This window comes from Carassius gibelio, chromosome B23, assembly GCF_023724105.1.
Source record: "Carassius gibelio isolate Cgi1373 ecotype wild population from Czech Republic chromosome B23, carGib1.2-hapl.c, whole genome shotgun sequence".
In the NCBI taxonomy this organism is placed as follows: Eukaryota; Metazoa; Chordata; class Actinopteri; order Cypriniformes; family Cyprinidae; genus Carassius; species Carassius gibelio.
This window is the reverse complement of record NC_068418.1, coordinates 22,180,396-22,196,989: the sequence shown is the minus strand read 5'-3', so window position 1 is coordinate 22,196,989 and position 16,594 is coordinate 22,180,396. Positions and strand designations below refer to the sequence as shown.

At 36.4% G+C, this 16,594-nt stretch overlaps 1 protein-coding gene across 1 annotated transcript in view; it reads right to left on the bottom strand.

Annotated features, from left to right (window-relative positions):
• The window catches only part of LOC128011038 (von Willebrand factor A domain-containing protein 5B1-like), a 44,529-nt gene that overhangs the window by 10,787 nt on the left and 17,148 nt on the right, over positions 1-16,594 (bottom strand). The window contains exons 8-14 of the mRNA XM_052593070.1: positions 14,007-14,117; positions 13,387-13,589; positions 10,069-10,183; positions 9,584-9,769; positions 8,203-8,392; positions 7,721-7,920; positions 908-1,112 (exon numbers count right to left, since the gene is read on the bottom strand). Coding sequence (XP_052449030.1) covers positions 908-1,112; positions 7,721-7,920; positions 8,203-8,392; positions 9,584-9,769; positions 10,069-10,183; positions 13,387-13,589; positions 14,007-14,117 — 1,210 coding nt within the window. The remainder of the gene's footprint in view (positions 1-907; positions 1,113-7,720; positions 7,921-8,202; positions 8,393-9,583; positions 9,770-10,068; positions 10,184-13,386; positions 13,590-14,006; positions 14,118-16,594) is intronic.

Sequence of the window (16,594 nt, the reverse complement as noted above, 5' to 3'; positions counted from 1 at the left end):
TACACTTCTCAAAACTTGCATTTGAATAATTAGCGGCAAATTCTTTAAATATGTTAACGTACTTACAGGCTGTGAGTCAGAAGCGCCAGACTGTCCTTGCAAAGTTGGAATTGCCCCACTTTATAGAAACAGCCTTTGTGCACAGACAACATTCTAGGCTACTCTACCAGGATCAGGAAACAGTCCTCCATAAAATGCGTTGCACACATCTGAATATTTGAGTTAAACTGTTCTGGAACAGTGTTGTAACTACAACATAACCACTGATTTCCAGAGTTATGATTCAGAGTTATGCCTTCTTAACTTGCATATTTGGGCGGCGTTATGCACACAGTGACATAGACGTTAAAACAAGCCATTATAGAAGGGTGTGGACGAGTCTTAACTTTTATAAAGAATATATCTTTGGGTTTGAGACTTTAGTCTTTGCAACTTTAGGGATCTTATCTATTTGCAAACAGCTTGTAACACTCCAAAGAGAAAGGAAAAGTTGAAATTGCACCATATGACCCCTTTAAACCTTTATATTTAGTGTGAAAATGTCAGTACAACCTTGTGGAGTTTTTACTCCTCTCAACACTCAACAAAGAGTGATATCTAGCTGATGAAAAATGTTTATAGCAGTAAGAAATCAGAAAAAAAATCATATTCACTACTGAATTTAATTTTTTTATATATATAAGGATTTTACACACTACAACTGGTTAACAGATTCAGGAGTAGTTTCTCAGTCAGCGCTTAGTGTATAACAGTAAGTGCCTCTAAGCCCACACTGTGCAGCTGATGATGGGTGTTTAAATTACAGTGTTAAAAGCCAGCTTAACTCTGAGGCCAAGCAGCGCTAAAATTATGCATCAGAAATTGATGTCTTTTTTCTCCTATTTGAGGACTGTTGTGAAAGACCAACCTGCATCACCGGTGCTGCCTAAAGAAGGGCTGTCAGTTGAACAGTGATCAGTTGAAGACCTGGAGCCGTCTTCCACGACTGGGCCGGGATGGGTCTGATCCACCTTAGACTCCCCCTGGAGACCCTCTGGTTGCTGCGCTGGAGGTTTGTGAGCAGTAACGGGACGTCCTCTTGAGGATGTGGCACACAGGCTGGCCAACTGTGGCTGATGGAGAAACGAGCAACAGTTCATTAGCCATTTTGCTCAATCTGCAATGCCACTGTACTTAAATTATACAGTCCAAAACGGCACATCTGATGTACACATTTTATTAAAAATACAGTAAAACAGTGTTACTTTGAAATATTACTGTAATTTTAAAGTTTACTATTTTAAAATATAGTATATTTTAAAATAAATCATTATTTCAGTCTTCAGTGTCACAACATTTTCCAGAAATAATAACAAAATCAAATTAAAGAAAGAAAATAAGATTATTCCAAACTTTTGGTTAGTAGTTAAAAATTTTAAACATTACTGAATACATATATATTTAAAAAATAATTACATTAATAAAAAATATATATATATATGAAAAATACAAATGAAATATAATAAATAAAACAAATAAAATAATAATTAACCTACAAATTAATGATATGATTCATATATTATATTATTATATTATATATTATAATATATTATATGATTCATATATTATATTAAATTAATATTATTATTGTCTCTTATACAATTTAACTCATAAGTACGATAGGAAGCACATTTTTAGACAACCTGACAAAATCTTTTACCCATCAATCTATGGACATGGCATTAGGGCAGTTATAAATGTTCATTGCTTGTTCCCTGAACTTCCACAATAATGGCACTAATGCTAACAAGTCTGAATGGGTTTCTATGCCTGAACATATCATGCAGGTTTCCTATTGTACTTTCCAGCATGAAAGCAACATGAATTGATATCCAATTTATTCCACCTTATGTAGAGGGAGTTTATGAACACAATGATTCTTTGAGTTGGTGTAACCATGCCAGCTCCTACAGCCACGGCTCTCTGTTCACTTGGGTCTAATGGCAATTTGGTTAATGAAAAATTGATTCCTGCTGAAGAGCTAATAAGGACCGTTAAAGTCATTATTGCATGCATTGAGGGGAAATCAAGGACTCTTGTTATTGCCATAGCTAATCTCTAATATTTCTCACTCCCTTTTTGATAAGACTTCCACGGCCAATTGCTTGCAGTGCCGAGTGTCACTCGGACTATTGATATCTTCCCTCCTTTCAAAGAGCGTGACATTGGAAATGTTATTGTGGCCATCAAGGGTTTTGTCACAGTTGTCAGAACTAATTGTGCCCTGGACGGCGAACGCAAGTGTCTGGATGTTTAATATGTCTCTTGGCAGGGTGTCAGCAATGCGGAAGTATCCCTGAACTCATTGAATTCAAGAAACAATGTCATGAAATACTGTAGGAGTGATAAATACAGGATGTGTCATTATTCTTTCAGCCAGCATGCTGAGGAATGAACAATTACTCAAAACATTTATTTACAAAATCATATTAAATTATTTTGAAATAATAAACATTTTTTTATAAATATTTTTAGATTATTATTTAAATATGTGCATTTTTAAATGATATTGTTTGCATACTAAATAATACTATTTTATTAATTTATTATATTTTGAAGACCAGTTTACTAACAGACAACTAGGATGAAAACATTGCTTATTTATTAATATTTCAATGAAATAAATCACTTTAACTGACTTTTACATTAAATGTTCTCTTCTGATAGAATGAGTCCTTAGCAATCTTCAAGAATGCTAAAGACACATCTCTTTCATCTTTATTTGACCCTCTAACTCTAGCACTCTCTATTCTAATTATATTCTTTACAAAAAAAATAATAATAATAATTGCCCCTTTTATACTGGCACTTTATTCATTTACTAACTGCTTGTTAAAACCAACACTAGCTTCTCTATTCTTTTTGTATTCTATGTTTTCTTTTTTATTTATTATAAAATTAACAAAAAGTTAAAAAGGCCTCTAACACTACCTTGCTCTATTATTTTTATATTCTATCTGTTTTATTTTTATTTATTAGATAATTAAAAAAAATATACAACTTTGCTATGTGTGCTGAGTTAAGCTAACTGAGACTTGTTATAACACTTATATATCATTGCTCTTTTGTTGATTTTGTTTGCTTCCACTGTCCTCATTTGTAAGTCGCTTTGGATAAAAGTGTCTACTAAATGACTAAATCTAAATTTAAATAAACACTTAATTGTTATAATTGAGTTAATTTATTATTATTAGGATTGGGAATTTAATGTGTTAATTAGATTAATTAATTACACATTAAAAATAAGGCATTCAAATTAATAACACATTTAACGCACTTGCCCTGCCCCAGACCTATGTGGGTCATCTAACATTTCCGACAGTTGATTGATGACAAATATGAGGCATGACAACAACTCACTACGTGATGGAGCCTATAGAGAATGTAGTTAGAATGATCCTAAAAATCAAGATATGGGGCAAAAATGCAAATGTGATAGTGATCTTATACAAGAATATCATCCAAAAATCAGAACTCACCCTCATGGTCCAAAACAGTATATCTAATAATGTTTTGTTGTTGAATCAAACAGAATATTTCTTTTGGTCTTTTGGTATTTTTTTTTGTTTGTTTGATGCTTTACACAACAATGACTTTAAATTATCTTTTGGGAGTAATTTCTCAGCCAGATTTGATGTGCGGTTAATTTGTGATTAATCAGAATCATTTGAATCGCTTACCAGCCTTAATTAATACATACGTTTTATATATATATATATATATATATATATATATATATATATATATATATATATATATATATATATATATATATATGTATGTATATATATATATATATATATATATATATATATATATATATATATATATATATATTTATATATACTGAATAAACCCAATTAAACTCATGCTATTTCAAGCACATTGTAGGTAACCTGACAAAAATATTACAGCCAAAAATGTTGAGCAATGCAATTGCTAAACAGAGAGCTACTGTAGTCTATTAGGAAAGCTGCCATACAGTAAGCATACAAGCATCCTTACGTCTCCTCAGGAGGCCTGTTGAGAATGGAGAGGGTTTTCCTTTCAGCTTCCTTTCAACTGTCATGCATGAAATGAGTATGGCCATCATTATCAGTCACAAAGGATGCCCACCTCTCCGGTGCGGTCTTGATTACATCCTAATATGTCTCTAGGTCAGGGATATTTTTGGCCTCATTATTTCAACTCTTTTCAAAAACTGGCACGTCTTTTGTGGCAGCCGCCAACCTTTTTTTCTCCCACTGGACTCCAAAGGTGCATTTTTATTTCAGCGCATGAGTGCGAAAACATATTTCCTTCATGCACATTCTTCCATTGCTTGATTGTCAAGGGAACTGTAATTGATCTTCCGCTGGCTGTGCAAAACTAAATTCTGTTTATGTGGATGTGATGGTAAGAAGATTTAATTACATTCTCATCACAGAGATCAGAAATGAGTTCAAATAACCCTTTGCAACAAACAGATGAATCCATGCAGCTTTTCTCATATCATAGCAGATGCTTGGGCTATAGCAGATGGCACGGCGAAGGCTGCCTACTGATTTTTTCTCTGAAGAAAACAACTACTTCCTAAATAGAGGCCTTCTGCTTTGTGTCAACACACACATGCACAAAGGGGATTACAGATACAAATGTTTACTGATTATTTCCAAGTTTTGTTTATTGCTTACTCAGGATATGTATTGTAAGATATTATCATTCATAAAAAAAGACACATTATGTTTATGAATCAACATTGAACAAGTCAATTCTGCAAGGTTTTCTGTTTTGTATGGGTATGGTATTGGGAAATGTAATTAATTATAGTGAAGTGCTTTGTCCTAAATGATTCTCTCTCTTTTATATTTGAAAATCTGATTCATTCTAGTAAATCAGTTAATGCTGAACAGTTTTCTCATATGGTACTGGAAAATCTGATTCATTTTAGTGAACTGGTGCATACTAAATGATTTTTTTGTCTCACAATGTGGGAAAATTATTAAGAACAGTTCTCTCTCCTATATGTCTTATTGGGAAATCCAATTCATTCTAGTGAATCAGTTCATCTTTAATGGTTCTTTGTCTTTCGTACTGTATATAGAGTTGGGAAATCTGATTCTTTCTGTTACGGGATGCAGACAGAAGCCAAATGCAAGACAGCCAGGTTAGAACAAAAAAAATATTTATTTGAACAAAGAGACAAAAACTATATTGCACTCACTTCACTGGCATCCAAACACAGCCAGAAACACCATCAACTACAACAAACCAACAGAGGGCAGAAAACACAAGTGGAATAATAAGAAGTGTAGGCAATGAGGACAGACAGGTGGGACAATTGAACCAATTAACAGATAACAAGGTGGGCGGGGTTAACAAAGTCAGGAGAGCACACAGCACCAACAAAAACAATGACAAGCCATATGCTCACCAACAGACCTAGGGGTGCCCTCTGGTGGCTGATGACAGTGACACACCCTCACCCCCCCTTAAAGAGTGGATTCCAGACGCTCCACAGTCCAAGACAGAAAACCAAGTCCAGCAGGGTAGTGGACTGGAGGAGGACCAGGGGGACCAGGGGGAAGGATGGTGGGCCAGGCCCATGTGGCAGAAGAGGGCCTGGAGCCAGAGGTAGACCAGGAAACACTGGCAGAACAATAATCCAGGGTGGAGTGTAAGCCCACCAGGGCGGAGCTAAAGTCCTCCAGGGCTGAGCTGAAGCCCTCCACAGCCGCTCAGAGAAGGCTGAAGTCCTCCATGGTGGTGCAGAAGACCACCACAGCAGAGCAGGCATGACCAAAGATCCCCATGGTGGAGCAGATGACCACCACATTGGTGAATGTGTAGCTGAAGACCACCACGGTGGTGCAGAATGGGTTCGAGTTGTCTCTGGAGCAGACTCGTGGACTGTGGTGGCTTCTTGAGTGAACACTGAGGGCTCCCGGACTAAAGCAGGCTCTTGAAGGCTCCCGAACTAGAGTGGACTCTGAAGTCTCCTGGACTATAGCGGATTCTTGAGTGGATTCTGAGGGCTCCCGTACAGGAGTGGGTTCTTGAGTGAACTCTGAGAGCTTCTGGACTGGAACAGGCTCTGGAGTGGATTCTGAGGGCTCCTGGATAAAAGCGGGTTCCTGAGTGGACTCCGGGGCAAGCTCCCAGAAAGCCGGAGCCAACTCCGAAGTGAACCATGCTCGCAGAACAGCCCTACGGTGAAAGGCAAAGACAGCCTTCTTGACGATGGCAGCAACAGTGAAATCAGGCAGCTCTGTAGCGGCCTCCATGGCCAAGACAAGGAGAGTGGGCTGCTCGGTGATGACCTTCGTGGCAGCAGAAGAGAGAGTGGGCTGCTCTGTGGTCAACTGTTCAGGAGTGGGGAGCTCAGGGACCCCCTGAGGTAGGTTATTCAGGACTACTGCAGTCGGGTCCTCCAGGACTACTGGACTAGTTAACACCATAGAGATGCCAGCAGACTCCACCAGCCTCAGCGGTGGATCCGCTAAATTGGAAACCAGCCTCATTAGCCTTGGGCCCACCTTGTGAAGAGGACTGGAAAGGCAGACATGAAGGCCATAACTGGACGAGTCTCAGGTGTGGCGGCCATGTCACGACAAGACTCTAGATTGGCGGCCATCCTCTGAAGAGGCTCCGAACTGGTGGCCATGTCAGGATGAGACTCTGGAATTACCAAACATGGCAGCAGAGTAGGAACACTCCTCCTCCTCCTCTTCCAAGAATGAGCCGACCCGGTGGGAACAGCCATAGGTTTGGAGGAGGGAAGCACAAGGAGAGAAACCCACTCCTCCATTCGTTGGCAACAGTTGTAGACCACTTCCCAGTAAGTCCAGGTTTCTAAATCCCCCAGCTCCTCCTAATCAAAAGGTTCATCCAGACCAGACAGGAAGCAGCGGATGATGGTATCCTCCGTAAAAACCCAACCCCTTGACAGCATCAAGGAGATCTTGACCAAAAATCCCAAAAGTACCATTATACTGGTGGCATAACTGCTGTCTCCTTGCTAGGGGTAGGTCTTGGGAGGTTGGGAGGTTGCTTCCTGCAGGAGCGGAGCTGGGAACAAAAATATCCCCATACCTGATGTGATTAACAGTGTTAATAAAGGCCGGAGAGCACATGGTGCCAACAAAAACAATGACAAGCCATATGCTCACCAACAGACCCGGGGTGCCCTCTGGTGGCCGTCCAGGGCACACCAGCTGATGACCGTGACACTTTCTAGTGAATCACTTCATCCTAAATGGTCCTATTCCATGTGTAGCTCAGGAAAGTCTGATTCATTCCAGTCAAATCGTTTGTTTAGAAGAGTCATTTTAATTAACTGACTTTAATTAACAAAAATGATTCACTGATGTTTTAGAGTCATGTATTCATTAGTACAAACCCCACACTGCAAACATCAGCTATAATTAAATCGGGTAGTATAATAATCTATATAGCTCCAATGTACTTACAGTAGTTATTTTTGTTTGTAGCTTGCAATGTACTGTAGTTTAACAACTTCAAATTATGTTCAAATTTCAATGCAGTCTGAAGCCCAAAATAGGTTCTCCAATGCTAATGGCGACTGACAATTTTGGACACATTTTGCAATGCATTGATGCACAAAATCCTACATTGCAAAAAGCTTCTGTATTCACATACTTGTGTACCTGTTTCGAAGTCTTATGGTTTAGCATTTACCAACCTGGTAGTCCATTTTCCACTGATTTCCGTGGTCAGGATGTGTCTGTCCTATGAGTTCCTGGACTTTTGCTCTTCTAAGGGGGTTTTTGCCCACCACTGAGCTGGGGTCACTGGGGGTGTAGGCCTTCTTCATGGGGTTGTAATCTACAATCTGATTGGTGCTGTAAGCACGTCTTCGTGGAGAGGTGGCTATGTCAGTTCCTGTGTAAAAAAAAATAATAAAAAAAAATAATTAGGCTAATTTTTTTTTAGTTTTCCCTCAATTTATTTTATTGCTTGCTGACTTCATAAAGAAACCTCTCTTTCATCAGGAGAAATCAGGAATAGTTCATCCTAAAATAAAAATTCTGTATCTCATTGTCATTTTGTAAGTCGCTTTGGATAAAAGCGTCTGCTAAATGAATAATTGTAAATTTAAATGTAAATGTAGCTTGTATGGACTACTTTGTAAATATATTTCCCCCGTATAGAGCTGTACTTTACCCATAATGTCTTGCTCTGTGACGACAGGACTGCTCTCAGACATGGTCTCCTGGCAACTGTCAAACAGCGAGCCGACTTGACCGACTTGACCGTCAGAGGACACCTTCCCAGCATCCTCCTCTTGAGAGTGATAGAACACTGAACTGGCCGACTCGTTGGAACGCATCATACTGTACCGCCTCCGTTTGTCCTGTTACAGCACAGAAAAAGAGAGCTTTTTGTCTCCTAAATCTATATTTGCATTAACTAAAATGTATAATAGTTATACTTATAATACTTACATACTTAGTATTTTTGGATAATGACTGTAAATAACAAATATTTTTCTTAATAATTCTGAAATAGTAGTAGTATAAAAATATAGTATAATGATAACAGATTAAGCATTGTAGTGTTTTTAATAAAAATAAAAATATATATGTGTGTGTGTGTGCTGTCAAATGATTAATCATGATTAATTGCATCCAAAATAAAACGTTTTTGTTTACATAACATATGTATGTGTACTGTATATTATCTAAATAATATGAATAATATAACAACAAAATTACATATTCATAACTAATAATTAATACACTGTAATACAATATATTTCAATAATAAAAATATCTTCTAAATAATAATAATAATAAGTGTATTGCCAGGTGGTCTTGGTTTTAGTAAAGTGCACGAAGAAGAAGTGGAGATAAAGGAATCTTTTAATGAACTTAAACACACGTAGACCATTTAAATATAACATCAATCCAAAACAAAGATGGTAAAGAAACTGAGGGCTTATAAACGGCAGGCAACTAAGGAGCAAACGAGATGATTAACAAACACAGGAGGAAACTAATGAATGATAATTAACTTGTGTAGAGAACAGGAAACTAACCAAACGGGAAAGTTGGAACTAAACAGAAACCAACATGTGACATTTATATTTGTTGTAATAATAAAATACAATAAATAAAATCACAATAATATTAATTAGCATTTTTATTGTTGTTAATATAAAAAATAGTATAAAATAGTACAATAATTTCAGGTTAACTACTGTAGTTTTTATTTGATATTATATGAAATAAGGTTCAAATAACATTATCTACCTCAATAATATTAATAATACAACAAAACAATTACATATAACTAATAATTAATAAATGTATCAAATAGATTATTACATATTTATAAAAAAAATACATTATTATTATTATTATTATTATTATTATTAACAAAAAACAGTATATTTAAAATAACATTATCTAAAAAATACTAATGCTAGTATTATAACACTACTACTGACTGTAATAATTAATCATATTAATATTATTGTATAGAAATAATATAAAAATACAGTATAATAATTGTAGGTGGATGGATGGATGGATGGATGACTTACTGATTTGGGGTTGGAGTGATATCTGGAGGTGTCACAGACCACGCTGTATCCAATCAGCCGGTCCCCGGGGAACAGACAGGTCATCCCCACTGGAGAGAGCAGGATCTCCTTTGTCTCAGGATACAGCCACTCGATGGAGATGTCAGTCAGTACTGATGTCATGGACTTCTTCAGTGACTTAATCATCTGCCGAAGACACAAATAACTGCAAGGTCAAACACCATCTAGTGCTTCAGTCAAGAGAGCACAGTCTATAGAAATAAAACAGGGAAACTATAATGATGCTAGAGTTAAACACCAGGGAGAAAAGGCATGTCAGCTATGATTATTATCCTAACACATGTTTGACTAAACAAAACCAATTGTTAATTGCTAATATATGTGGACACTTCACAATTTACTTGGCTGCTGTAATTGCTTTGCGGTGACATTCAAAATAGCAAGCAGTTGCGCTGGAAGATAAACATGTCAGAGGAAATGAGGACCTTGGGCTGCAGTCGTTCTCCTTCTGCCAGGAACTCAGCTATGCCTCTGGAAACAGCGGCCAGTCCTAAAACCAGCCTTCTGCACGCACCCTGGCCTATCCCGAATGTGTAACACCTGCCATGATGCAAACACACACACACAAACATGACAGGTGCGGTGAGTCTGTGAAAACATCAGAAGAGCGTTACATAATGAAGAAACTGCACCGCTATTGGATGACGCTCTCCCAGACTTTTTTTTGCTTTATTAATTCTGGGATTGGCAAGCATGCTGTCATAAAGACAGGAAGGAACATATCATATTGTTTATTTGAATAATAAGCATCAAATCTTCTTCTGCAGCTAACATAGATTGTGCAACTCTTGTCTCACAACCTAGAGAGCCGGCTTCATGTCTGCCGCCTACATAGGCAGCTGCCTTCTAAGGAAGCATCCGTAATGCAACAGACTGATTAGGAATGCTCTAGATAGACTGCAATGACATACTGCACACAAATATTCTTCAACAGAGACTCACAGCTATGCTGAAAAACTGTTTAAACCAGTCTAAACTTACCAGTCCCTACTAAAACTTACAAATAGACCAACAAACCAACTTAGTTTAAGAGGACTGATTACAATACTAGCAACACAATATTACAGCACTGTATAAAATACATGACTAAAAAAACTAAAATACCACATCGACATTATTGGGTACAACAGTCCATTTTTCATTAGCCTTTGTTTTTTGTAATCACTTTTTCATAAGGAACTACCGTATACACAAGTAAAGATATAATAAATATACATCAATGAAACTAAAATACTACATACTAGAATTAGGTACAATAGTGCGCATATATATATATATATATATATATATATATATATATATATATATATATACACACACACACACACACACACACACACACGCTTACATATAACTAAAATTCTCTTAAACCTTGTCTGTAAATGTTTTCAGAGACTTTGCATTCTGGAATTTCCTTAGAATTTGGCATTTAATGTTATCTTAAACCAAATTTAAAAAAAAAACAGTTCAATTTTTGATGTCGTTGAATTCTGAGATGTGCACTATGTCAATAAAATGTCACCACTAATGTTAATTTCAGGTATGAAGATCCGCTGTTTTACCATAGTGCCTATGATGTCTCAAGGTAGGCAGCTCCCTAGGTTTTGGAACCAAGCTGATATATTGAAGCCATATCTGAAATTTCTACAATCTCTAGATTTGAGCTTTAATACGCAGTATCTGAAGGCAAACAGTAGTAATTGCAGACGAGTGACCTTCAGTGTAGGCATCTGCGGCTCACCGCGTGAGAGATATGAGAGAACAGAGAACACATCTGTCCATTTACTAAAGTGTGGATGGGCGATCAGATGAGTTTGTTGAGAAACATTCTTCCCTAACAAGCAAAGAAAGCTGAGTGATGTCCTCACAGCAGAGAAACGGAGTGCAGCAAGACACATTTGTGATTTTTCTAGATCGTCTGTGGAGGGCAAGTGCTGTTTAAGGCAGTAAATTACACCACGGCTTCACTTCCCAGCCATCGTGTGTCTATTGTACTGCAGGAACGGCTGTTACAACCCACAGGTTCCTCCATTCATTTGAAAGAACGCTAGTGTAGCATCCGTTCTAGGAGGACGGGGAAGAAAAGAAGTGCTTCTCCGAGGTGAATGTCTCGGCAGGTGATAAATGGACTGGAGGTGGGAGATGGAAGTCTCTCGGAAGCAGCGGAGTGCGGAAACAAAGCCTGCGAATCCCTGCCACATTATGGCTAGTGTGGATCTAAAAGGATTAGACGGAGAGACATCAATTTACTGTTGCTAGCGGCTGCGCTGATCTGATTATGATCTTATTACCTGAATAGTTCTGCAGCTCTGTATCCTTGAACCTGTGATATTAAAGGATTACTTCACCCCCAAAAAATTCTGATTTGAATTATGAGTCATTTAATCAGCAAAACCTTATGTGGAAAATAAGATGGGATATTTTTAAGACTATCCGAGCTGCTCTTTTACACATAAATGAAAACATATTGTGATCAGAAGCTGGTTTGCACTTAAAAGGCACCATATATGATTCCAGCACTATATTCCAAGTCATGATAGTGAATGCTATTCAGTATGATCTATCATTATCTATTTAGAATATTCAGCAGAGTAAGCTCATGCAAAAATGATTATTCTGCTACCATTCACTCACCTTGGTGTTGTTTCCAACCTGAGTGACTTCATTTTTGTGCACACATAAGATATTCTGTGGTTCAAACAACATTGGACTCCATTGAGTTTCATTAAAAGAAAATACTGAAAACTTTTTCAGTATATATTTTATGTTCCAACGATAAATGAAAGCCATACAGGTTTAGATCAACATGAGGTTGAGTAAAGAACGACAGAATGTTTACTTTCGGAGGAACTATCTGTTAGTTTTAGTTTGCTGAAATATTCTCTTTTTTATTTGATTAATAATCAATTTACATACATTTATTTCTTTATTGTCTTTATTGTCAGTATTCAACTTTATATAGTATAAATTGTCTTTTCAGTTACATTTATGTGTCAGTATGTTTTTGTGAGGAAGAATTATTAATCTATCCAAAACCATTGTAATTGCGTCACGATCAGTGCTGTTTTTGTCATCTAACTACAGCTAGTAAAAGTTGCTTTCATAAATTGATATAAAGCTAAAAAAAAAAAATATTAGAAGCAAAACTTATACTATACAAACATCTGAAATTGTCCTGAAATAAAACAAGTTTAAGTACAATTACCATGACTGAAATGAATAACTAAAGTTAAATAGAATAAAATAAAAACGAATAAAAATCACATAGACTTTGACTAAAATTTAAATTAAAAAGAAAACTGAAAAAATTAATTCTATATACTAAATACATTTACATTACATTTACATTTATTCATTTAGCAGACTCTTTTATCCAAATCGACTTACAAATGAGGACAGTGGAAGCAAACAGAAAACAGCAAAAAGAGCAATGATATATAACTGCTATCTATGTTAGTTGCAGTGCTGTTCAGTAAAAAATTAAATGAGCAAGGTCTTGAGTTGATGAACGTCCTAAAAACCCACCAAAAATTCAGATTAATACATTAGCACAACCTTTTAATTACACAGTACAATCGTATTTGATGGACTCAGATGCATAACAAGGCACTAGCAACGCCAAGGTCATGGTTCAATTCCCAGGGAGTGCATGAACTGATAAAATATACACCTTAAATGCAATGTAACTTGCTTTGGAAAAAAGCATCTGATAAATGCACGAATGGGAATGTGCAAGCTCTGACCTTGTGAACCTGGCGTGGCTGCGGAGCAGCTCAATAACTTTCCCCGTGTTACTGACGGCTCCATCGGTCAGGAGGAAGAGCAGGCGAGGATGACCTCTGTGCATGGGCTGCCGCAGGATCCAGTTGAGCGGAGCCAGTATGTTTGTGCCGCCCATGTCAGCCCGGATCTTCTTCACATGCTCACAAGCCAACGCCAAGCTCTCCTGTGAAATAAAGGAGGTTTGTTATAACAAACTATAAAAAACTACATTTCTTCTGCAAAAAAAATATTCAGTTAATCAGTATTTTTATCTAACATGGTATTTGAGTTTATTTTTCTTTTCCAAATGGCAGAATTTTTTTATTGATTTTTTTTTTTTAAGCATGCAGTCACTACATTTTTCTACATTTTCAGTAAATAAAACAAAAATACTGGGAAATAAAATATTGTTTTTGCACTGCACTGATTAAGGAGTATTTATATAAATTATAAAATCAGTATGAAACTCTACTAGACGTTCATTATATAAAACCAGAGCTTTTCCACTGGATCCTGGCAGAAAAACCCCAGCATTGATCCTCTGGACAGTAACTGCTGATCTAATGAGGGCAGTGAGTGTGGGTCCCTGCGGGTGACTAACCTCATCATAGCTCTGGCTGGTGGAAAACAGCGTCTTGAACTTGGATCCGAAGCCCACTATGTTGAATAAGCATGCTGGGAAAAGACTTTTCAGAATCACAACCATTGCGTCCTGTGAATGCACACAAGAGGAAGAGGTCAACATGAATGATTCTGCATTACTCATTAAAAACATGTATATTATTTCAATTATATGTATTACTATCAAATTTATATATATATTTATATATATATACTGCATTACTCGTTACTCCACATTACTCCACAAAAATGTTTATCAAATAAAAAAGGTTTTTCATTATTGCTGAGAACCAGTACCAACTCATAATAATTATTAGATATTTAAAAAAAATTATATATAATTTTATACAAATATTTTTAAATGTCATTATTTTTGTTTGGTTTAATAAACATGTTTTTAGTTTTATTTTGATATATTACAACATTTGTTATATAAATATAGTGTAAATATAATTCACTCCGAGTTTACATCTTTCATTGCATTTGACTTGCTCATAGTGATTTAATAACATACTTTCATTAACAGAGATTATAGTCATTTGCCATTGCTTCTGTAAAGCGACTCTAATTACAGGGTTAAGTGCTGTAACTATTACAGACACTGAGGGTGACCTGTTTCCCTAAATGTTTAGACCGGTGGTCGATTGCCAGTGGCATTTCAGCTGTGTCACTCTTGCTTGGATTGAACCAACAATCTTTGTTAGCAGACCTGAAGCCATTAGGCAACTGTGTAGCATCGCTCGCTGAACGCCACAATTATACCCGTCAGACATCTGTATTGTCTCATCTAAATAGAGATATAATTTATCATGCTGCTTCTCGACAGACTGACGGCAGGTACAGCGGTGAGTAATTAGCATGAGGTTATAATTAAGTTTGTAAATATGAATTAGATTATTAAAGAGTTCTAGCATTTAAACAGTTTTTTTTTTTTTACAGTGATATGTTCTGTTAACGTTTTGAATTAAATGAAAAACTAATCACCAGTTTGGTTCTAATAATAAAAAATATCTACCTTCGGCAAACGCTTCCTCACAAATTCAAAAAGTACTTGACACACAGTGAGAAATTATACTTGGTTCTTACCAAAAATGGCCCTGAAAACTGTATTGATTTATTTTCATGCGGTTACAAAAATAGTGTCTTTCAAGCTTCAAAAAGGCACAAAAAGATGCATGAAGTATAATATTGTAAATGTTTTGGAATCATACGACAGCTTTGTGTGAGAAATTATTTACTGAAAATGTTTTCATGAGAGCTGAAATGTCTTTTGAGTCAAATATTGGCAATGAATCAGTTTGTCAAGTTTATGAAATGGGTCTAAATGAATCGTTCACTCACTAAATAATAATTTAAAGGTGTGGTTCCCACAAAAATCAAAAATTGGCTTAAAATATATTTATTATGGATTATGGATATGATTGCTTGAGGATTGTGATGTTTTTATTAGCTGTTTTGACTCTTATTCTGACGGCACCCATTCACTGCAGAGGATCCATTGGTGAGCAAGTGATGCTAAATTTCTCCAAATCTGTTCAGATAAAGAAACTGGATGACCTGATGTTAAATAAATTTAAAGCAGATTTTCATTTTTGCAAAATACATAGCAGAAATGACCAGCATACTTCTTCTTTAGTGTTAATAAAAGAAATAAAGTCACATGAGGGTAAGTCAAATGTTCACTTCTGGATGAACGTTTCCTTTTAGTGTTATTATATGCATCTATTGTTGTCCTCCTCCAGCCCAGGAGAGATCACGCTGGATATATGACATTTCAGCATGGGACAAGTCTTCTTGAGGGTCAAGGATATTCAGGGAAGGATATTACCGCTAGACAGACCTGAGCCTTTACATTACAGCAGTTTGGTGTCTGTGGTCAGAAGGGGAAGATCCTCAATCAAAACCGCAGTGAGTCATCGCTGGCTCGTGCGTCACGCTGCAGAGCCCCGTCAACAGGGGACACGTGCGCACGCACACACACACACACACACACACTCATTCACACATTCACAGCGCACAAAATATCCAATCTCAGCATGCAGACTTACCGAGTTAAATTATCGTAGCTGCTTGAGTTATTCAGTGCCACAAGCTGGTTATTTCATTACAAAAACCCTTCAACAGGCTACTCAAAAGCTCTGATTTGATTCAGAACTACATAGCCACGTAATGGTCAGTGAAGTAATGTAGCAATTTGTTTTTTTTTACAAAAATTAACCACGTATATACCCATGGAAATAAATATCTCACCATGCACAGTATCATTCAAAAGTTTGGGGTTGGTAACATTTTATTTTTTTATTTTTTTTAAGTCTCTTATGCTCATCAAAGCTGCAAAAATACAGTAAAAGTGTAATATTGTGAAAAAGTATTACAGTTTAAAATGAGTGTTTTCTATTTGAATATATATTAAAATGTAATTTATTTCTGTGACGCAACTCTGAATTTTCAGCATCATTACTCCAGTCTTCAGTGTCACACTATCCTTCAGAAATCATTCTGATATGCTGATTTGCTGCTTAAGGTGCATTTATTATCATCAATGTTGAAAAAAAAATGTGCTGCTTC